This window comes from Micromys minutus, assembly GCF_963924665.1.
Source record: "Micromys minutus genome assembly, chromosome: 25".
Lineage (NCBI taxonomy): Eukaryota > Metazoa > Chordata > Mammalia > Rodentia > Muridae > Micromys > Micromys minutus.
This window is the reverse complement of record NC_137960.1, coordinates 40,526,376-40,549,860: the sequence shown is the minus strand read 5'-3', so window position 1 is coordinate 40,549,860 and position 23,485 is coordinate 40,526,376. Positions and strand designations below refer to the sequence as shown.

General features: G+C 45.0%; 1 protein-coding gene across 1 annotated transcript; it reads right to left on the bottom strand.

Annotated features, from left to right (window-relative positions):
- Window positions 1–123: 123 nt before the first annotated feature.
- Window positions 124–7,961, bottom strand: GTF3C6 (general transcription factor IIIC subunit 6). The gene is made up of 6 exons (XM_080937844.1): window positions 7,843–7,961; window positions 7,448–7,528; window positions 4,934–4,997; window positions 4,797–4,841; window positions 2,304–2,417; window positions 124–1,548 (listed from the first exon to the last, which is right to left on the bottom strand). The coding sequence occupies exons 1-6, from the start codon at window positions 7,927–7,929 to the stop codon at window positions 1,256–1,258; spliced, it is 684 nt and encodes a 227-aa protein (XP_080793970.1). The 5' UTR covers window positions 7,930–7,961; the 3' UTR covers window positions 124–1,255.
- Window positions 7,962–23,485: the final 15,524 nt, after the last annotated feature.

The following is a 23,485-nucleotide window of genomic DNA, read 5'->3' as shown; positions in this document are numbered from 1 at the left end:
ATTCCATTATCATCCTGAAGAATTGAAAGCAAAAACTCAAGATCCGATGGGCATGCTGAGACACCCTCAACCCCAGCACACAGGAGGCAGATGCAGGCTAAATGTGCAGCGTACTGGGAAAGCACTCTATTGGTTTGGTGCCTGCTGGGTTCATATAGTGAGTGCCAAGCCAGCCAGGATTACATGAGACCCAATCTCAAACCAAACCCAAAATCACCGTTTTTCCAGGAAGAGGTTTTGTTAACGCTCTACCTCACAGTAGCACAGGGCAGCGCTGGTTTTCAGAATCCAGTCCTCTGACTTGTTGCTTCTGACCCTCACAGTTCCTAGGTACAAGACTGTAAAATACAAGAACACTTGCTACAGTCAGAAGGCTGGAGAATTTAAGGCTAGTCTGGGTTACATATAAAAACTCTTGTCAGGCTGGAGAGATGGCTCAGCAGTTGGGAGCACTCTCTGCTCTCCCAGAGGTCCCGAGTTCAAATCCCAGCAATCACATGGTGGCTCGAAAGCATCTGTAATGAGATCTGATGCCCTTTTCTGGTGCGTCTGGAGACAGCGAGAGTGTCCTCATACATAATAAATAGTACCACATAGCTCACGACCATCTCTATCTCCAGTTCCAAGAGACCCAAAGTGCGCCTCTGGTCTCCTCAGGAACCAGGTCATATCGTGAACATACATAATACACTCACCTACACATAAATAAACATTATTTTCTTTCTTGTTTGAGACAAGGTTTCTCCCTGTAGCCCTGGCTGTCCTGATGCTCACTTTGTAGACTGGCTGGTCTCGAACTCAGAGATGTGCCTGCTCCTTCTTGCCTCCTGAGTGGTAGGATTGAAAGTGTGCACCACCAACTGCCCCATATAAATATTTTTCGAAGGAGTATGTGTGGAGAGGGCTTTGAGACTGCCCAGCAGGCAAAGTGTTTGCTGCACAAGACTGATGATCTGAGTTTAATTCCCAGAACCCACAGAAAGGTAGGAGAGAACCTGGGGTCTACAGAGGTCAGAGCAGGCATCAGATCTCCTGAAACTGAAGCCACAGATGGCTCCAAACCACCTTGTATAAACTGGAAATCAAATCCAGGTTCTGTGGAAGAGCAGCCTGTGTCTTGAACTATGGCGCTCTCTCTTAGTTATAAAAACTGCATTCCTGTGTGGTTGTGACTGGAAACACGTACTGTCATAACACAGAATGGTGAATCAATTCCGCAAAGCAGTAACTGTATACAAGACCACTTCTTCAAAGTTCATGACTGGTTATTTTCAGAAACATTTCCATCTTGAGTTCCCACGAAGACAGAACTTTCCATCTCAGCAGGGGTATCCCCTGTAAGACCAGGGTCCTCTTCCTCCGAGTGCTGGTCCTGCTCCAGTGTCTGCTCCGCACTGGTTTTCGTCTGACTCTCTTGCTCTTCCAACTCTGCAGGTTTATCAGAGGCTGGCCCTGCGGCTTCATCTTCGTTTTCATGGAGAAAGTTGCAAATCATGTTGGGTCTATAGGAGAAGTCATTGTCCTTCATCTGCAGCCATTCCACACCGTCTGAGGGGTGGGGGAAACAGGCAAAAAAGAAAGAAACAGGAGAAGCTCAGCTCAGTACATTTTCATTAACTGACAACAAATGTGGCGCAGATGAAAAGCCTGCTTGGCCAGTGGGGATGTAAATCTGTACAACCAATCCGAAGTCACTACGAAGATGCGTTATGAAAAGGAGAAGCACTACACGAGCCATCCTACCACTCCTGGGTGCACAGTGGAAAGACCCTAAAGTCAGTACAGCACAGACACACTTGCACCTCTGTGCTCACAGCTGCACGCTTCACATCAGCGAAACCACAGAACCATCCGAAGGTCAGTCGGCAGCCTGACCTCCCAAGAGCTGGGAAGCAGGTGTGAGCCACACATCCAGCGTAGTGCTCAATTTTAATATGCCAGAGTTTATTAATATGGCTGACTATAAAGTACGAGGGATATTCTGATAGAAACATACTGCTACCACAACCCACACAAGATCACCGGTTTCCTCTGGGGTGTTGAGTCAGGGACTTTGAGGTCACACTCTGCTTCCACTTGCCAAGTACCTGATTCTGGCCTTGAACTCATCATCTTCAGCTGCCTTCCCACCCCCGCCCCCCCCCCCCCCCCCCCCGCCCAAAGCACTGTGACTTCCAGTGTGTGCCATCACATCCCTGTAGTACCAGGCACGGATCCAGAGCTTCCCACATGCCAGGCAAGTGCTTGACAACTCAGCTACAGCCCCAGCCCATGAGCATCCATCTTCAGAGGAGTGAACAAACCTATGTTTTCTTCTCCTTCCTTCTTCTCTGTCAGAAGAGTCCTCGTCATGCTGAGCTTCTTCATCGTGTGGCATTTGTACTTCAGCACTGTCTTGTCATTCCCTTCTGGATCCACTAGGACATAAAATGACCTTATTAGACCATTTCTTGCCATCAGATGTTGGGGGACTAGTGTCAACTACTTCCTATGGAAACAGCACAGGAAGCTCACACTGTAATTGGTCTCTCCTATCCCACACATGACAGGTAACACTGACATTTGAAGGCACAACAGGCCTCAAGACATAAACAGCTGTACTGACAGAGACTATTAGACACAGAGATTAAAGCAACAAGGTAGGGCTCCTAACATGGGGAATGGGGCGCAGGAGTGGGGATGTTCTCAAATACATAAGCCAGGGGCGAGGGCGGGGGGGGGGGGGGGGAGACTGCTAAATATTGCTGCCTGTAACAACTTTTAAAAGACCGTGGGCCCAGATCGAGCAAAGTTAGTTGAAGATACACACTCTTCCATTTCACCCTCCTCCACCTCTTTTTATGTGTACTCTCTTGGATTGGACAATTGTGGTTAGGACATCACACATGCTAAGCGAATGTTCTAGAGGGGAGCTAAACCCACCTCTCATTAAATCTATTTCCCCGGTTCATCAACCTAGTTCTACACATCAAGTTTGGAGACACGGTTACCTACACACACAGAGACACCTAAATGCATGGCGGCATTTCCATAGTGAATTCAGGTCAGTGAAGAACATTTGAGATGGGCATGGTTATACAGTGACGCACTCAGAGGCCTGAGACAGGAGGATCACAAGTCTGAAGTCAGCCAGGGAGAGGATGCGCGTGGCTCCTCTGCTACGTTCCATCCCCAACATCACCAAAAGAAAGTGAATGTGAGCCCTGAAGCCAGGCTAAATCCAAACCCTGAGCCTGCCATTCCCTCCCATGTGAATCTCAACTGTTCTTGGCCCCTGGGCTTCAGTTTTTCCAAATATATATGAACATGATCATGGTGCCTATCCTGGCACTTGGGAAGCTGACTCAAATAGAACTGCACATTTATGTCCAGCCTGGGCTACATAGTCAATGCCAGCCCACCCCGTGCAGAGGCTGCTTCCAAACAAACAAAAAGTGTCCTGCTCAATGAACTGTGGTAGGGACTGAATTCATATTTCTAGGCAAGAATCTACCACAAAGCTAAACCCCAGCCTCAAGTTGGAAAAAAATATATGCAATATAAAATTAAGTAAAGGAAAATTAAGTAACTCAAATCCAACAGTGGTAACTTCGGAAGACAGAGGAAAGGGAGGGAGCTTGGAACTGAGCACACAGGGCTGCGCTCATACGACGGGGATCTCTCTGAGGTAGTGGAGAATGAACACGGATTTCCCACATGTTGCACGAGCGTTCTACCTTTAGGCTGGGCTGTCTCAGCCGGTGGCTCAGTCAGGCCTGGAACTCACAATCCTCCCAAATAGCTGGGACTCTAAGCCTGTGCCACCAGACCTATCCCTGTAGCACTAAACTTCTTCCAGGTCAAGGACAAGGTGGGAGGAGTTGATACAATTAGACAATGAGTACATGAGAGTTGCTTTCTCTCTTTTTAATTTTATTTTTTTAGTGTATGAGTGCTTTGCTGCATATATACCCATAGGCCAGAAGAGGGCACCAAATCCCATTCCAGACGGTTGTGAGCCACCATGTGGTTGCTGGTTGAACTCAGAAGATCTAGAAGACCAGTCAGTGCTCTTAACCACTGAGCCATCTCTCCAGCCCCAAGTTTTGTTTTGTTTAAGTATATTTATTATGCTTGTGTATGTGCACAGGAGTGCCACAGCACACATGTGGAGCTCAGAGGGCAACTTGTAAGAGTCCTTCCCCCATGTGGGTCCCAGGGATTAAACTCACATCAGGCTTGACCCACTGAACTTCTCAGCAGCCTGACGGGTTTATTTATTTTTACTATCAGGTTTTTGAGACAGGGTCTCACCATAATGCTGGCTGGCCTGGAATCCACTATGTAGACCAGGCTGGCCTCAAATCCACCAGTCTCTGTCTTTCAAATGCTGGGATTAAAGGTATATACTACCATGCCCAACCTGAGCTATTTAATTTTAATATTACACATTTTTAAAGAACTTTTTATGTACGTGTATGCCTGTCTGTATGTGAGAATGTGCCCTCTTGTGAGTCACCCAACATGGGTACTAGGAACTGAACTCCAATCCTCTGGAAAAAAAACAAGCCATGTTCTTAACTGCTGAGCTATTCTTCAGCACCCAATATTTACTCTACATTGTAGATCTAGGCATAGTGGTGTATGGCTATAATCCCAGCATTATAATCCCAGCACTATGGAGGTCTGAGGATTGTGAGTTCAAAGCTAGCCCAAGCTACAGCTTGACCTGATATTGAAAAACAAGAAAACAAAACACAAACCAAAAAAAGCAAAACAAACAGCACGTCTGGAATAATCTGTTGGAAAAGTCTTACCCCTTTCAACACCTTCTTCAAATATAACGCAGGTCCCAAGAGTATCTGCAGGAAAAAGCGAAGGGAGTCAGGAAAGGCAGCAGAAGTATACCCCAAGAACCATGTGAAAAAGGCTTTTGTGCCGGGTACCATCCTACCTTCGTATTCCCCAGCAAACACGTAGCTGTCCACTTGCAGGATGGGTCTCTCTGTGTCAATTCCCTGCAGCAGATTAAAAGACAAAAACTACCAATGTTAAAAAATGCCCTTGTGGGCTGGAGAGATGGCTCAGCAGTTAAGAGCACTGACCGCTCTTCCAGGAGTCCTGAGTTCAAATCCCAGCAACCACATGGTGGCTCACAACCATCTGTAATGGTATCTGATGCCCTCTTCTGGTGTGTCTGAAGACAGTGACAGTGTACTCATATAGATAAAATAAATATTTTTTTAAAATGCCCTTGGAACAGGGCAGTAGCAGGGTGCGTCTTTAATCCCAGTATTTAGGAAGCAGACACCAGCAGTTCTCTGTGAGTTCAAGGCCAGCCTGGTCTATAGAGCTAGTTCTAGGTCAGGGATATATGGAGAAATCCTGTCTCAAAAAACAAAAACAAAACAAAGTTTATAGCTAAACCATCTCTCTTGTCTCAGGAAAATATTTCTGTAAAATGAATGAAATCATTGAACCCTGGATACTCCCATGATAATACAGGATACCGCACCATCCCTGGATGGGTCTGATGATGGACAACCATCCTTTCCTCTGCTGTAAGGCACCCCAAATCTCTCATCAGTGCTGTCACCCCTCTCCTCAGCCTAAATACTCCTCCTTCCATTAAAGCTTCGCCTGCACATTTGTGCCCCTCACATCAGAAGTATGTTACCACCTAAAAGGTAGCATACTCTTGCCGTGTATTAGTTTCTTAGTAGGTAAGTTTCCCTCTTATCCAGTTTAACTCTTCTGAGAGCTTCTGGTAAGTCCTCCTTTTACCCTGTTTCCTTTGCATCTCACTTTCCATAGCAACATATATTCCCAATATCCCATAATATTCTGTCAGAGGCACCATGTACTGTCCTAACTCCAGCTTGTCTCTCTCAAACTACCTTTGCCTCTTAACTTTCCCTCTCCCAGATCACTCACTTTTTCTTCTCAAGTGATTTTGGATTCTAGGAAGGACAAGATCGATCAATAAATGGCTTTCTGACAAGGGACCTGAGCTAATGCCAAACAAGAGTAAACTTTGAAAGACCACCCACCAAATGAGGACAGTTGCCATGGTAGTATGTAAAGGCAGACTCTAAAGCAGGAACAGTAATACCATGGCAACCATTTTGCCCTTCCCCCTTACAGAACCAGAACCAAATGGTGATCAACTGGATCACAGGTCTTACCAAGATCAACTGTTTTGCCTCCATATTCCCTTTTCTATATAAGAGCAAAGTTCTTGTCAGCCCCTTGTAGATTATCTCTTTCCTACATGACCACACTGGTTAAAATCTGCCTCACCCACTATTCCTGTCTGGTTCTTGTTTTACAGGGTTTCTGTTTCCTGGCTAGCTTGGAATTGACTGTGTAGAGCAGGCTGGCCTCAGCTCACTGAGACAGATGCCTGTGTGTACTTCTGCACTGGGCGGGATTAAGAGTGCCCACTATGCCTGAGTGAACTTTCTGTTGTTGTTCTGAAACAGGGTCTCTCTATGGGTCTGTCTGTCTGTCTGTCTGTCTGTCTTGGAACTTGCTATGTACACCATACTACTCATCTCTGATTGACATGTTTGGGTAAGTGGCAGAAATTAGCCTGTTTAAATATTTGGAGCCAAGGATTTTGTCCAAAACCTTTAATAACAATTAACTTCATTTCCCCCTGTCCCCAAGATAGGGTTTCTCTGTGTAGCAGCCCTAACTGTCCTGGGACTCACTCTGCAGGCCAAGCAGGCCTCAAACTCAGAGATCCTCCTGCCTCTGCCTTGAGCGTGTACCACTACCAGGCAATAACTAAATATTTTAAATTGTGTTTTCTTCAGGTTTTTGAAGACAGGGCTTTATGTAACTCAAGGTGGCCTGGAATTTACTACATCATTAAGGATGACACTGAACTTCTGATCCGCCTGCCTTGGGCTCTCCAGTGCTGGCATTACAGGTTCGAACCAGGACAGCCTGCTCTGACGCTGTTTTTTAAGTGACTTGTGGGGAGTGGGGCATGAGTGTGGGCAGACACACCAGTCACAGTGAAGAAGATGACGTGTTGCTGCGTAACTGGCAGGGAAACACTGCATACCTGTCTACACTTAAACCAGAGTCTGGGTCCAGACTAGGACTCTCAACTGTGGTACTGCTGCAGATAGAACTGAGACCGGGCCGAGTAGAAAGAAGGCAGGCACTGCTTAAGTACTTAAATAATCCACTGCTTAAGCAATGGATCAGGCTTTTGTCCTAAAAGTTCCCCAAAAGTTTCATATAAAACATTGCTTTTGCTTTTTCTCTCCAGCCACACATTTAGACAGTGAAGAAGCAGTCAGGCATTTTTTTCTACACCCATAGAATTACCTACTCTTCTGCAATGATCCTGAGGCATTCACTGCTTTGTAAGAAACGTCTCTCTCCCTCCCCCCCCCACCTTTCATTGTTCAAACTTTAAGAAAATCTCCAACATTCCCCGAATTCTAAGACTCACCAAAATCTTGCATTTATTTTCACATTTGGAAAGAAAGTCTGAATCAATAATTCCTGAGAGTTCTACCAGAACAAACTGCTCCTGGTGGAAGAAAGCAAAGTTAATAAGGTATACAAGGGGCAGTAAACAAGAAATGCCTCCAGAATCCTGAGAAAACTCCATCTAGTTTCTGGTGGAAACCTATTACCTCCAGAACCACCCAGATTATCTCAATTCTTTCTAGAACGGGTGAATCAGAACTGGAGCTGGCCCTCCATGGCTTCTTGAGCTTCTGAGAGCAAACGAGCTGTCTACGGGCCTCCCTCCCGCCCTCCGCATCCCGGACTCCCTTCTCCACCCAGGAGTGGCTCAGCCAAGATGGACGACGCTGCAAGCCTCTGACCCGAGCTTACAACCTCCTCTATCTCATCTTCTTCCTCCTCCTCATCTTCGTCCTCCCAAGTGGGATCCACAGCTACCGCCATGGCGCTCGGAGACTCCATCCCTGGCCACGCCCCCTGCGGCCACCATCTTGGAAACGGGCAGCGGCGTCTCGCATCCGGCCACTGCAGCGCGTGACGCACACACGCCTCGCCAGAAAGCAAGATGGCGACGCCAGGAGTTCGTAAGGGGGTCCCACGTGGAGACTCAACAGACTCCGAGCTTTGGGAATTTAGAATACTTAGCCCCGCTTTGAAGAACGTGGCTCTTAGAGCTCAGGCTACTCCGAACTCAGTATAGCTGAGGATGAGCGTAATCAACTGCCTCCACCTCCCACTTTAAAAAAACAAAACCTCACAGGGGTCTGCCGCACATGAGACTGGAGAGTCAATCAATGGTGGCCTACACCTTTCATCACAGCGACTAAGGACGCAGAGGGAAGAGGATCAGGGTGTCTACATAGTTCACGCGCTAACGAATGTTGCCAGTCAGGACTACCGCAGGGTGGAAACCGGACAGTAGAGGAGACAAATCAGCTCCCATCTCAGCAAAATGCAACCTGAGAAACCGCACACCTTTAAAGCTGGTCCGGAAGTGGCTTTGTTTGAGCGACTGAAGACACTGGCGTGTGATTGGCTAGCAATGTCCAATATGTTAATTAAGGACGTAAATCTGAATCGTTTTTACAAATCATAAGTATTTAGAATGATTTTCTTTTTTTTTTTTGAAAAATAATATACGAACGCAGCTTTGAAAATGCATGTGTGTGGTATTTCTTGGGGGAATATTACGGGATGGGGGGGTGATGTCACCATTCACTTAAAAGGTACTGTCAGATATGACCACGCGGCTGTGACCGGTGTTTGATAAGACTATACTTTCAGGGATCATTTCTATAGTTCGTGACTAGAGAAGTTTCTCTGACTGTGTAGAGCACCCGAAACCACGAGGAGGAGACACAGCGGCCTCTCCTGAGCGTGAAGAAGGCTCTTAGTGTTGCTTCGTGCAACTGCTACTTGCCATTGATGATCGTTCTCGGCCCCTCGGGGCTCGAGAGGGAGAGGACGCAGTCTGAGTGGTTTTGTTCATACCTGGTTAAAATACAGTATTTGTAGCGAGGCTTGTTCCAAGGGCTGTTCAAGGTAACTACCCTGGCCCACAAGTCTAGATTCCAGCTGGACCTGGGATATTGGGGGAGGCTTTTATTGTGCGTCCTTATTCGTCTCCTATCTCTGTATCCCGGACGCCTTCCAAGTTTCTGCTTATCTTTAGCCTCCCCAGTGCTGAGATTTAAAACGTGCACCAGGGCCTGGCTCATCTGCTTTTCTTGTTCTATTTCTAAGAAAGTACCACTAGAGGGCGACATGTGATTTGACAATCCTTGCTCTTTTTATGTGATAATTTCACACGGGAAAAACCTGTGTCTCTCTCTTTGCCTCTATCTCTGTCTGTGTCTCTCACTCTCTGCCTCTATCTGTCTGTGTCTCTCTCTGCCTCCCCCCCCCCCCCCCCCAATAATCCAGGCTGTTCTGAAGCTCGTTTTTTTGCAGATCAGGCTTGCCTCGAGCTCACAGAGACCCTCCTGCCTTTGCTGTGCTGGAATTAAAGGAATATACCACCAAGCTAGGCTTGAAGATGTTGTATAGCAGTTTTTAAAAAAGAGCCTTTAGCGGTAACGTCTCGTTTCAGAAATGAACATTTTGCACTTACAGTAAGTTTTGCTATTCTGTTTATTCCGTTTTTAAACGTGTACCTTACTTGGATGAAAAAAGGAAGTGCAAGGCTGGGGATGTAGCTCAATGGTTAGAGCACTTGCCTGGATCCTTGCCTGGCAGCGGTAGCCCAGCGTTCAGGAGGCAGAGGCAGGCAGATAGATCTTTGAGTTTGAAGGCCAGCCCGATCTACAGAATGAGATCCAGGATGGCCAGGGCTACACTGATTTTCAGAAACCCTGCCTCAAAAAAAAAAAAAAAAAAAAAAAAAAAAAAAACCGCCAATGGGCGGGGCGGAGCGGGGCGGAAACTACTGAGTAAGTGCTGGCTAAGTAAGGAGGCTTCAAATTTCAGCTGCATCACAATGAGCTGGAAGGTTTCTCCAGATCCCTGAAGCTTGGGGATCTAATTTTGGAAAGTTCAGTGTAGGACAGATAGCTAGTGAGCAGGTCATACTGATGTTCTGGTCTAAGCAATTCAGTTGAAAAACTCTACTAGAAAATAATAGCAAGAAAATCCATTTGCAAGCAGCCATGCACTAAATACTACGTATTCCAACTCAATAGAGAGTGATAAATAGCTGTGAAAATAAGATGTAATTCTTTATTTTTATTTCATTATTTTTATATGAAAAAATATATGCACTTTGGTCTGTGGACCACACTTCAAAAAATAGCTGGGAGGGATGGCACAAGCAATTGTGACAGCATTTGGGACTGGTTTCCATAGTGAATTGCAGACCAGCCAAAGCTTCCCAGTGAGACACTGTGGGGGAGGAGGGAGAGAAGGAAGAGATCATAAGATTTGCATAGGATGCCAAAGTTTATGGTGAAATTTCTCTGATTCCCCCAAAGGGATGTGGCCCAGTTAGCAGAGTGCCCTACCATGCACTGGAAGCCCTGGCTCCATCATTAGCAGCACATAAACGTTGTGGTGCTGCATGTTTCTCAGAACTTCATAGGAGGAGAAGGAGAGAAGGAAGGAAGAGGTGGCAGAGGTAGTGACAATATTAAGGTCGTCTTTGGTTACATAGAGTGAACTACATGAGACTCTTACAAGATACTCTCTGCTATGAAGACAAAGAGCTCAGGCTGCCTGTAGGGCCTGGGCAGGTAGACTGTGTTACAGTGGCATGAAGAAAGTGGTGAGGCTGGAGCTGGAGAGATGGTTCAGCAGTTAAGAGCACTAGCTGCTCTTGCAGAGGACCTGGGTTTGGTTCCCAGAACCCACAAGGTACACAGACATGCGGGCAAAATTCCTGTACACCTGAAATTAATAAGAAAAAAAAGAGGAAGAGATGAGGCAAGGTTATGAGAAGTTTGACGTTCTTCTTAACTACAGGAGGAGTTTGAGGGCAACCTGAGATATCTGAGACTCCCCTCATTAAACAAAAGCAAAACAAAAGCGGGTGGGGAGCGCTGGAGACATGACAGTGCTTAAGAACACTGGCTCTCATTAGAGGATCTGGGTGTGGTTCTCAGCACCTAGATATGACTCACGGAGATCCTGAACTCCAGTTCCAGGAAAACCAACACAATTTTCTGACATCCTTGGGTACCAGGTACCCACACGATGCACAGACACACATGTAAGCAAAACATTCATACACATAAAAAACAGCAATAACAACAAAAAATTGTTTTCTGTTCCTGTTTTGTTTTTTTTTTTTTAAGGAAGAATGACAGGGGAGAAAGGGTTTATGTTTAGTTCCCAATCTCAGGTTGTAGTCCATTGTAGCAGAGAAGAGTAACGCTGATGCATGCTCAGCCTAGGGAATGGTACCACCCAAGGATGGGTCTTCCCACATCAATCAAATAATCAAGACAATCCTCTGTGAACATGTCCACTGGGCAACCTGATCTTCACAATCCTTTATTCAGACTCTCTTTCCCGGTGATTCTAGACTGCGTTAGGCTGACAATTGGAACTGACAGTCACTGAGCTACACTCCACAACTATATTCTCTAGCCCACCTTTTTAAAGTTTTCTCTGCTGTGTGTCTGAAAGACAGCTACAGTGTACTTACATAAAATAAATACATCTTTAAAATTTTTTTTAATTTTATTTATTATTACTGCATATGTACTCATGCAATAATGTGTTTGGGTACCAACCTGACACATGGGTGTCAGAAGACAACTTTGTGTAGCAGTTTCTCTCTTACCAAAGGTTCAGTTGGTCTAATGGTGCAGCCCTTTAATACCAGCTCTCCAGAGGCAGAGGTAGGCAGATCTCTGAGTTTGAAGCCAGCCTGGGCTACAGATCAAGTTACAGGACAGCCAAGGCCATACAGAAAAACCCTGGATAGGTAGATAGGTAGTTAGATAGATAGGTAGATAAATAGTAATGGATAGATGATGGGTAGATGGATGGATGGATGGATGGATGGATGGATGATGGATGGATGATAGATAGACGATGGATGGATGGATGGATGATGGATGGATGGATAGATGATAGATAAATAATGGATAGATGGATGGATGATGAATAGATAATGGATAGATGGATGGATGATGGATAGATAATGGATGGATGGATGGATGGATGGATAGACAGATGGATAGAAAGAAGAGATAAGGGAAGGAGGAAAGGGGGAAGGAAGAGAAGCAAGATGGTAAATTAAGGGAGCAGAAAGGGCTCAGCAGGTGAAGGGCACTTACCACGAAAGCCTAGCCAACTGAGTCATTCAATCCTAGGAGGAAGTGGAAGGAAGGAAGGAAGGAACTGACTCCACAGAGTTGCTTACTGTACTCTATATATGTGCCATGACGTTTGTGCCCCTACACACACACACACACACACACACACACACACACACCTTCTTTTTAAAGAAGTAAGATTGGGCTCAGCAATTAAGAGCACCAGGTTAGGTTCCCGCTCTTCAGTCGGCTCTCAACCACCTGCAGTACAGGGAATATAATACCCTCTGGTCTCCAAGGAGATTTGCATGTACGAGGTACACATAAACTCACTCAGGAACACACACATGAATATAAAAACAAAAGTGAACTTTTTAAAAAGGATTTATACGGTTTTTTTTTCTTTTTTTTAATTTTTGTGCTTTTCTTATTATATATTCTCAGTATTTACATTTGAAATGTTATTCCCTTCCCCTACCCCGCTCCCATGCCCCCTCCCCCTCCACTTGTCTCCACAAAGGTGCACTAGCTCTTAATCACCCCTCCACCCCATTGCCTTGGCATTCCCCTACACTGGGAAAACATGCCTTCCCTGGACCAAAGGCCTCTTCTCACATTGATGCCAGACACTGCTATCTTCTGCTACATATGCAGCTGGAACCATAGGCCTCTCAGTGTGTGCTCAATGGTTAGTGTTTTAGTCCATGGGAGTTGTGGAGGGTTTGGTTGGTTGATAATGTTCTTCCCATGAGCTTGCAAATCCTTTCAGCTCCTTCAGTCCTTTTTTAGCACCTTCATTGGGGTCCCCGTGTTCAGTCCGATGGTTAGCTGCAAGCATCCTCAACTGTATCTGTTTGACTATGGAAGAGCCCCTGAGGAGGAATTGATATTTGGTTCCTGCAAAAGTGCACTTTTTTTTTAAAAGTAAAAATAGTGAAAGAAAATTGTGTAGAGTTTTTTGTTTTTGTTTTTAATTTGTTAATCCATAAAGTTCGAGGGCTACTAGTGGAAGAGGTACTTTAGTAATGGTGTGTATGGAGTGAGTCAGAACAGGAAGCTGTTCTAAAGATGGTCAAGGATGGGGAGGCCCAGGGGACAGAGACATACCTGCCCAAAGAGTAAGGGCTTGGGTGACTGCCTGGATGTTGAAGCCAAGAAAAGAAGAAATGACTCTTAGCTTCTGCTAATTGGAGTTTGGACTTTGTTCTTTACCAAGACTGAACAGTTTTGTTTGGCGCTAGCTCTTCAGGCGTCTGCCCATCGCCACAGAGACTTTTGACCCAGGTGTAAGCCGGGAGTCTCCTCAGACGAACTAAACAAGATTCATCTGACGATTCAGAAGCCAGAAATGTCAGCAGAGCCTGAGAAAGCTGACTTTTAACCCTGGTAATAAGCTCCCTTCCACTCAACCAGAACATGGCGGTCACAGTGAGAGCAGACAGTTAAGAACAAAAGTGAAAAAAATCTTGAGGGACATTGGAAGCACCTTTCCTTAGCAAGATGTGCACCTTAGCAAGGGTGCAGACCTCAGAAAGGGTGCAGACCTCAGCAGGAGGGGCAAAGATGGAAAAATTTATGCATATTGAAGGAAAACTGAGAAGTCTTCGTGGACATGAAAAATGGCTGGCCATTCAGCTGCTTCCGAGTTTGCTGCCTGCACCATGGGTGGTGTCCTTCTGAGAATGTTAGGATAGGAAAAAAATAGTTCATTTAGACCTAAACTGTACATTGTCCTTACTGCTACTGATGTCATGAAACAACTGTAAATGCTATTACTTGAGATAAAACTGTCCAGCAGTCATTTTGAATAATCTAAGCATGAGTTCTATGATATTACAAGTCTTCCATTTTTCTGGTTCTGGGGCATCTCTTCTCGTCTGTATAGAATGTGTGAGGTTGGAATGCATGTGGATGACTTCGTTATGTCATTGTTTAATTTGACCCAAAGACGCAAACGTGAGTCTCATGTATTCTGTGAGCTTTAGAAACCTCAGGTCTGAGATTCCAATGCAATACCTTGAAAGAATTTAAACAAAATCTGGGGTGGTGTGGTTGGGAGTTACAATTGGAGTAGATCTTTAGATTATGCAGTTTGTAAGAATTTGTAATAAGGGCAATCAATCGTGCTATCTTGAGTTTTAGTACTAACTATACAGAATAGATAAGATCTAGGGAGAGGAAACTGGAAATCTCCAATTAAGAGCCTGAGAATCGGTTCAGTTGGAAGGCATTGGTAACATGAGATAGCTTGCCTAGTTGTTTGTCCAAACAGATAAAAGGATGATTAACCAGGGTGTTTCCCAAGGCATTGTATTCAACATTAGCTGGGATTATGTCAAAAATGCAAATGTTCAGGCCCTACCCAAGAATACTTAAAAAAAAAAAAAAAAACGAAAAAGCCTGAGTTGGTGACTTGAATTCTCCCAGACATTTTGACGCTTGGTTAAGTTTGAAAGCTGAGTCAAGCCTAGTCAGTCATTTCTTCTCTCTGGCAAAAACTTGGGCTGGGACGTGTAAGAATCAGTCTGCTGGCTGTGTGGAAGAGGGGCTGAACACTGGCTACAGACCGAGTGAGCAAGCAGGAGGTATGACTAAATGAGGCGGTTGGCTCACAGTCACAGAGAGGGATGGCGGCACACACCCTCATGGTAGCAAGCACTGCACACCCATGGCAGTCAAGAGAAACCCAGAAACCTAGTTTGTAAATGTGCATGGAACCGGCCCATTTCCAATCACTCCTGGCCATGTTGCTGCTGATAGGTTCCTCCGATAATCGTATTTCATGTAGAGCCTTAAAGGATACACTTCCCATTATCTGGGGCAGCCCAGGTGAATCTATGTTCTTTTTTTTATTTTAATTATATGTGTATGTGTGTAGGGTATGTGCTTATGGTTTTTTATTTTAATTATAAGTGTATGTATACAGGGTATGTGCATGTAGATGCTTGGGGATACCAAAAGAGGGCGCCAGATCTCCAGAAACTGGAGTTACAGGTGCTGCGAGGGGCCGATATGGGCACTGGAAACTGAACTTGGGCCCTCCACAATGGCTCTTAATCAAAACTCTCTCTAGCCCCCGAGTCTATGTTTTTAAAACAAAAAGATGATATACCTCCAAAGCAGATTAAGCAGCAGTTAATTAAAAGATGACTAATTTTTCTTAAATATAAAAGTTTTGTTTTACTGTTTATTGATTGATTAATTAATCTATGAAGCACTGTCTCATGTAGCTGTGAAGTTGAGGTTAACCTTGAACCTCTTTACAGGAGTTCTGGGATTGTCACTTTATGGCAGCACTTCCGGGTGATGTAGTGCTGGGGACTGAATCTAGGGCTTCATACATAATGGGCAAGCATCCCACCCACTGAGCCCCACCCAGAGCCCTGTGAGTGTGCTTGAGTCTGTACCACATGTGAGGGCCAGAGGTCAACTGTAAGTGTCCCCCGCCCCCAGGAGGCCTGTCCACCTTGGTTTTTCTTAATTTGCATTACATTTTATTATTTGTGTGGGCTGTGGTGTATGCTATGCTACCACATCTGGCTCATGTCCAGCTCTCCTTTCCCCTCCCCCTCTGTGTCGTGGGGGCTGGTCTGCTGGAATTTAGAGATCCTCTATGATTCTTTTGGGGATTTTGGGGGGTTGTTTTTTGTTGGTTTTGGGGTTTTTTTTGAGACTAGGTTTCACCATATCCCTCCGGGCTGGCCTGAACTCACTGTATATAGAACAGGATGGCCTTGATTTCCAAGAGATTCTCTTGCCTTTGCTCCTGAATGCTTTGATTAAACATGTGAACACCACACCTGTTTTGGTGGTGTCTGTTCTTTATTTTGGTTCTGGTTTTGAAACAGAGTCTAGTGTACCTGAGGCTAGCCTCAAGCTATCTATGTGTTGGAGATTGACCTTGAATGCCCAATCTTCCTATTTCTCTCTCCCAAGGGGTAGGGTAATAAGTGTGAACCATAGGTGGTTGTGGTGGCACACCCCTTTAATTCTAGCACTCAGGAGGCAGAGGCAAGCAGATCTCTGTGAGTTTAAGGCCAGTCTGGTCTCCAGAGCAAGTTTCAGGACAGCCAGGGCTTCACAGTAAAACTCTGGCTCAAAAATCCAAAAATGAAAAAATAAAAGTATGAACCATGATACTCAGAAATATTGCCTATTTGTTTACTTAGTTATATATGTGTCTGTCATTTTTTAAATGATGGATACAGGGTTTCTCCAGCCTAGACTGACCTAGAACTCACTGTGTAACCCAAACTGGCTTAAAACTATCAACTGTTCTTTTGTCTCAGGATCCCTAAGTACTGAGACTATGTGTGTCATTTTTCATGCTGGCCAATGCCACCAATGGTTTGGCCTGGGACTGGTGTTGTGGCAAGCACCTTTAAAACCAACATTCAGGAGGCAGAGGCAGGTGGATCTCTGTGGCTTCAAGGCTTTCCTGGCCTACTTATTGAGTTTCAGGCTAATTAAGGTGACACAGTGAGACCCTGCCTCAGATAGATAGATAGATAGATAGATGATAGATAGATAGATAGATGATAAGATAGATAGATGATAGATAGATAGATAGATAGATGATAGACAGATAGATAGGGATAGTTTGGTTTTACAGAACTGTTACATTATTATTATCATTTTTTCAAAATAGAAAGTTAAAGTTTTTTTTTTTTTTGTTTTGTGTGTGTGTGTTTATTCTGAGTTTTTAAAAGATTTATTGCCCATCAGATCTCATTACAGATGGTTGTGAGCTACCATGTGGTCACTGGGAATTGAACTCAGGACCTCTGGAAGAGCAGTCAGTGCTCTAACCACTGAGCCATCTCCAGCCCTTATTTTGGTTTTTGAGACAGGGTCTCTCTATGTAGCCCTGGATGTCCTGAAACTTGCCTGTAGATCAGCCTGGTTTTTAACTTGAAGATACACAGGCGTCTGCCTCCCGAGTGCTGAAATTAAAGGTTTGTCACTGCATCCAGCTGGGAAGTTAAAGTTCTGAGAACAAAACTGTAGGGACGGGGAGAGCTCAGTGGTAGAACATTTGCACTAAGGGCCTGGGTTCCATTTCCCTGTAGCACCAAAAAGGAGACAAGCTTAGCATGAATGCGCACAGCTTTAATCCAGCACTCAGAAAGCAGAGCAAGTGCAACGCTGAGTCTGAGGCCAGGTTGGTCTACACAGTGAGTTCCAGGACAGTCAGGGCTATATAGTGAGATCCTGTCTCAAAAATGTATAAAATAAAATAGAAGGGGGAAAAGCAGAGGAGGAGCAGGAGAAGGAGGAGGAGGAGGAGGAGAAGGAGGAGGAGGAGGAGGAGGAGGAGCAGAAGGAGGAGGAGGAGGAGGAGGAGGAGGAGGAGAAGAAGAAGAAGAAGAAGAAGAAGATTGTTGTAAGAGAAGTTTTAAATATTGATGACAAGTTCACTGGTATCAGAACCTCAAATGCCTTATCTAAGTTTGCACCCTTTCACCGGACACCCAGCCCTTCCCTAGCCAGCATCTATCAGCACCCGCTTTGCTCTCCCGATGCTTCTGTCTCTCTCCTTTCCGCTCATTACTGCTCTTGCTCCAGGAGCTCCATGCTGCTCGCCAACTCCAGCCCTCATTCCTGAGTCACCACTTTAAGCCACACGCTCGAATTTCGCTTTATATCTGTTAGTGTTCAAGGGTGTGTTTTCTCGACCTCATCTTAAATGCCTAGAGGTGGTTCTTTGTGTCTTTTGCACAGTTTTGTGTTTCCTGTTTGTTTCTGAACTGATGAGTGGATAGTTGTTTCAATTATGGGATATGGAATCTGCATAGGTCAGAGGAGTTTGTGTGGGTATTTAACTTATGTGTATGCGTGTGCATCCTGAAACTAAAGTTATTGAGGGCTGTGAACTGCTTTGTGGGTACTGGAATTAAACCAGTACCCTGCAAGAGCAACCCATGCTCTTAACCACTGAGTCATCTCTCATTAGGGGATAGTTTATGCTTTGTATATCCAGATGCTGATTTCTATGCCCAGACAACTGGGATCAGTCAGGACAGTGGTATGGTCAAGAATCTCCAGTCTCAGTGTCATATAAAGATTGTTTTCCATCACCCCTGATTGGTCAGTAAGGTAGGGAAGGACCACGAGGATGAGAAGGTGGGGAAATTACATGGAGAGAACAGGAGTCGCTATGAGAGCACACATGGACCAGAGCGAGCCAGGGCAAGACTCAGATGCAGGTAAGGATCACACCATGGGAAGGAGGCAGTCACAGGGGCACAGGCGTTCAGCTTGTTAATAACAATACCAGGTCTCTGTGTCATTTATTCTGGAGCCAGAACAAATGGAGGAGCATAGAAACGCCCTGTAGTTATTCGGGAGTAAAGGGGGCACAGAATTACGTTTATAATCTCTCCAGCCCCGAGAGTCCTGTTTAAAGACTGGTTTGTTTATTTGTTAGCCATTTGACTTATTTTTGTGAGGGTGACATTGTAAAGGGTTCAACGGAGTGGGGGTATCTGTCTTATCACAGACCCCACTGATGGTTGGGGCTGACTCACTGAGGATCCTTTTCAAGTTAATCTTATTTCTTCTGTAGAGAGTAAGCTAACTCTGACTGGAGCACATACATGTTTTGAATTGTTAGGATAATGTGCACTGTAGCTATCCTCCACACCAAGAGCAGAAATTCTTCAGGCCAGAGACCCAATATTTGAAGTGTGTGTGTTTGTGTACATGTGTCTGTGTGTCTATGACTATCTGTGTGATGGGACTTGAACACAGACAGACAGAGCCTTGCTGGTCTATTGCTTTATCTCTTTGTTCTTTCAAAGAATTTTTAGCTTTCCATCTTCCAATAAAACAGAACATGCTTCCATAAAGCCTGACAAAGAAGAAAACCCAGCCAGTCCACTCAGCCTCCCTCCTGCTTCAGAGAGGCAGGCAGCTCAGACCAGACGCTGCCTTACAAAGAGAAATCTAACAAAGCTGCAGTCAGAGGGTCTCTGCTCACACACAGCCCTTCCTACAGCCTCCCCATAATTAAAACTCACACAAAAGGGTGGGGATTCAAATGAGTCTGATGCTGGTTCTCACTTTCCAGAGAGTGTTTGGATAGCCACAAAGGGGCACAAAACACAAGGCCTATTGTAACACGATCCTTTGGCTAAGTCACTGTCTCCTGTCCTAAGTCTCTATGGGGCCAAGGCCTTTTCTCTCTTTCTACTCCCATTTCCAGGAGGTTTGCTAGACTCTCAAGATGAAAACATGCCAAGAGCAAGCCAGAGAGTTAGAGCTCTCGGTTCTTGACAGTGAGATGATCTTCAGCAACTGACCTCGTGAAACCACGCCCAGGTCCTTGAAGCTGGAGCACCTGGGCACTTCAGAACAGTGTTCAGGTTGATTTCAAACTGGACTCAGCATGATTTATTCATTCTATCTTTCTGTTTATCTATCTATCTATCTGTCTGTCTGTCTGTCTATCTATCTATCTTTCTCTCTTTCTTTCTTCTTTCAGTTTTTGAAACAGGGTTTCTTTGTATAACCTTGGCTTATCTATCTATCTATCTGTCTGTCTGTCTGTCTATCTATCTATCTATCTATCTATCTATCCATCTATCTTTCTTTCTTTCTTTCTTCTTTCAGTTTTTGAAACAGGGTTTCTTTGTATAACCTTGGCTGTCCTGGAACCTGCTTTGTAGACAAGGCTGACCTCAAAGGAGATCAGCCTGCCTCTGCCTCCCAAGTACTGAGATAAAATGTATGTACCACCACTACCTGGTAGATATAACTTGAAGTGGAAGTTTCTGGTTTCTTTGGGAGGTTAAAGCATTTAAGTACCCTTATTAAAAGTAGGTTTGGGGGCTGGAGAGATGGCTCAGCAGTTAAGAACATTGACTGCTCTTCCAGAGGTCCTGAGTTCAATTACCAGCAACCACGTGGTGGCTCACAGCCATCTGTATTAAAATCTGATGCCCTCTTCTGGTGTGTCTGAAGACAGCTACAGTGTACTCACATACATTAAATAAGTAAATAAATTTAAAAATAATAATAAAAAATAAAAGTAGGTTTTGAAAAAAAATCTAAGCCTACAATAACTCTTAAAATTAGATTTTCTCATCATGTGTCTCCTGACAGTTACCTACAATTAGAACTTCTTCTATTTCCATATTTGTAAAGAATTTTGGGGTTTAGCTCAGATGCTGCAAATATGGTGGTTAGAGGGTTGAAACATGGTCTCCTACACCCCAGGTCATCCTTGAACTAGCCATGAATCCAAGACAAGTTTTGACCTTTGGATCCTCCTGCCTCCACCTAAGTGCTGGGATTACAAGTGTAAAGCAGCATGACCAGCCAGCCATAACTCTCAACTGGCAAACATTGTGTGCTAGGTAGCCATAATCTAGTATCGGTCTTTAAAACTCATAGCAAAGCCACACAGACAGACAATAATCACTGTTGGTAGCATCCTTCCCTAATGGTAGCAGCTTCTGACTTGAACAATAGTAGATAAAGATCTAGCTGCAAGAGCAATTAATATAGTCAGCAGCTGCTTACTCAAGGGTTGAGAGGCGCTCTAGTGAATGGAGAAGAGAAACAGCAAGGTACTGCTCACTTCGGAGACACTGGGCTCAACAAAGATATCCTTCTTTCCCAAGCCCCATGTGGAAGGGCAGAAAGATTAGACGACAGTTGTAGATGGTGGAAGGACCAAGTCAGTTCTGTACTAACCACCTCTAGGGCCAGAAAGAAGGCTCAGCAGATGAAGGCACTTGCTGCCAAGCCCAGTGACCTGAGATTTTCCCTGGGGCCCACAATGCACAATTAGAGGCATTACAAAGCTCTCCTCTGATCTCCACATGAGTGATGTGGAGCTCTGACTACACACACACACACACACACACACACACACACACACACACACACACAGAGAGAGAGAGAGAGAGAGAAATGAGTAAATCTTTTTAAATTTTTTCAAGATGAAATAATTCCCGTTGAACTCTAAGGCTTCATTTTTATCTTTTACCCTCTCCCTCCACCATGTTGTTTCTTAGCCGAGGCTGTAACTCAGTTGGAGGGCCGTCAGACTGGAGCATGCATCGGATGTGTATGCGCGAAGTCACGTTTCTCTCCTGCAGAGGCTCTTTGGCATTTGTCACCCATGTTCATTCACTAGCATCTGCTGCCACTGCTTTGCTTGTCTTTGGAGACTGACCTAACTGAGGGAATAAAAGACAGACACACGGACACTAGTTTGGAAAGGCCAGGGTCAGGTAAACTGCACGCTCCGACGGTCTGACAGAGACCGGAAAGCGGTGTTTATACATCTGAACCAAGGAGACAGATTTACCATATGTGGCTGGCAAAGGAGACGGCCTCAGATTCCATAGGAACTTTCTATAGGGAAGAAATCTCGGGTTGTAAACTTCCTGGAAGAAGAGGTCGTGTTTTAGTCTCTCATACTTGGACAGAGGAAGCTTTTCCCATCTCTCTGAGCCTCACCTGAGGAATTCATTGCCATTTCCAGGGGTATGACATACTGGGGTCCCCAACATGGCTATGCCTCTGGCCACCCTCCACGTCTGCTTTGGGCTTGCTCAGTTCCCCCACAGACTAGAAGTTCACCAGAAGTTCAGAGTCCTGTCAGGAGCCCTTCTGTCTAGACCTCAGGAAAATTCTCACTCTTGTGCTATCGGCTACAACCCTGGGGCTTGAGAGATGGCTCAGTAGTTAAAACCAATCGCTGTTCTTGTAAAGAGCCCTAGTTTGATTCCCAGAACCATGATGGCTCACAACCATCTATAACTCCAGTCCCAGGGGGTTTGCTATGAGGTTTGTGACCCCTGGAGAAAGACCATAGACCCAATTCAATTTTAATTAAAAGATTTATTGATTAGCTACTAACAGGACGAACAATCTCTGAGCCAGATTTGAGATTGCCGTGTAGGAGGGGTGCGGGGAAGGACATTTAAAGGGGAAACCAGATGAAGACCGTCAATATCTACACAAACAAGTAAAAACTGTTCTGTTCTGCCAAGTTAAGTAATTAGGGCAACTGAGGACAGTCTTCAGGTATCTGTGTAAGCAAATGACAGAAGCAAAGGGCAGTTAGTCATGTCACGACAGGTAGATGGTCACTGCTGTACATTTCTGAGTAGAGACCACTGAGTCAGGATTACTGGGAACTTATCCCCCAAGGACTGGAGTCAGAGACAAATGGTGGGGACCAAAATGGATGCCTATGATGAAAGGGAGCTACTTTGGACAGCTTCTTGGTGGTCTTGGTGGTCACCAGGTACACACATGGTACATGCATCAAACATTCACACACACAAGTGAAATAAATATTTAGAGAAACCCATACCTCAGCAGACTCTGTTAAGGGTACATAGGCCAATCAACACGGATGCTGTTGGTTCAAAGCTGTCACAACCATGAGCTCTGAATGGCAAGCGTGTGAGGACAGTCAGGGACAGTGCTGTACATTGTAAAGCACACGGAGCTCCCACTGCTCGCCCGGAGTGTGTGGCACTTGTGTAGGACGTTACTGTCACAGAGCAGTGTGATGGGCCCAGACGGAAAGATGACTCGCTGAACACCAAACCTATTTCCGTGCACAGGAGTTTTATAGCGACAATTAACATCGTGAGCCCGTTTCCGAACTCTTTCTCATGTTTAAGAGGCAGATCTGTGCACACACCTAAACCTAAGTAATGACCTCATTCTTCTGAGCTTCCCAGTATGAAAGTGCAGCCCTGGCTGTCCTAGACCTTGCTCTGTGGATCAAGCTGGACTTGAACTCACAGACGTCTGCCGGCCTTTTCCCCCTGAGTGCTGGGATTAAAGTTATGCCCTACCACCAACCAGCCACATGAAGGGCTTTTCTATGTGGATGCTACTGTAGCCCAGGAACAAGGAGGCATGTGGTGGCTTTCTGTAAACCCCTGCTAATTTTGGACACACTTTAGAAAGGAGAAGGCAAGATTTTACCTAACAATAGTAAAAGGCTCTGCTCGGTTTGTTTTTTGTTTTTTTCTTGTCTAGTCATTTATTTCTCATGAGGTCTATATTACATGAGACAATGCCGCAAACAGAGCAGAACCACGTTCTAACTAACAGGGTAATCTCCCAACGTCCTGCACACCAAAGGACATACGAACAGGCAAAACACCCATGCACACAACATAGAAATAAATATTATACAAGCTCCACATATAATATTTTTAAAATAATTACTTATTTATTTTATGTGAGTACACTGTCACAGTCTTCAGACACACCAGAAGAGGGCATCAGAT

Bases quoted from the DNA above. Each gene is read 5' to 3' on its own strand.
- GTF3C6 (XM_080937844.1), bottom strand. From the start codon at position 7,929: ATGGAGTCTCCGAGCGCCATGGCGGTAGCTGTGGATCCCACTTGGGAG. The intron at 2,418-4,796 runs GTAAGACTTTTC...TTTATGTCCTAG, and splicing joins TGAAGAAGGTGTTGAAAGGG to TGGATCCAGAAGGGAATGAC. The intron at 1,549-2,303 runs GTTTGTTCACTC...CCCACCCCTCAG, and splicing joins GGAAGGAGAAGAAAACATAG to ACGGTGTGGAATGGCTGCAG.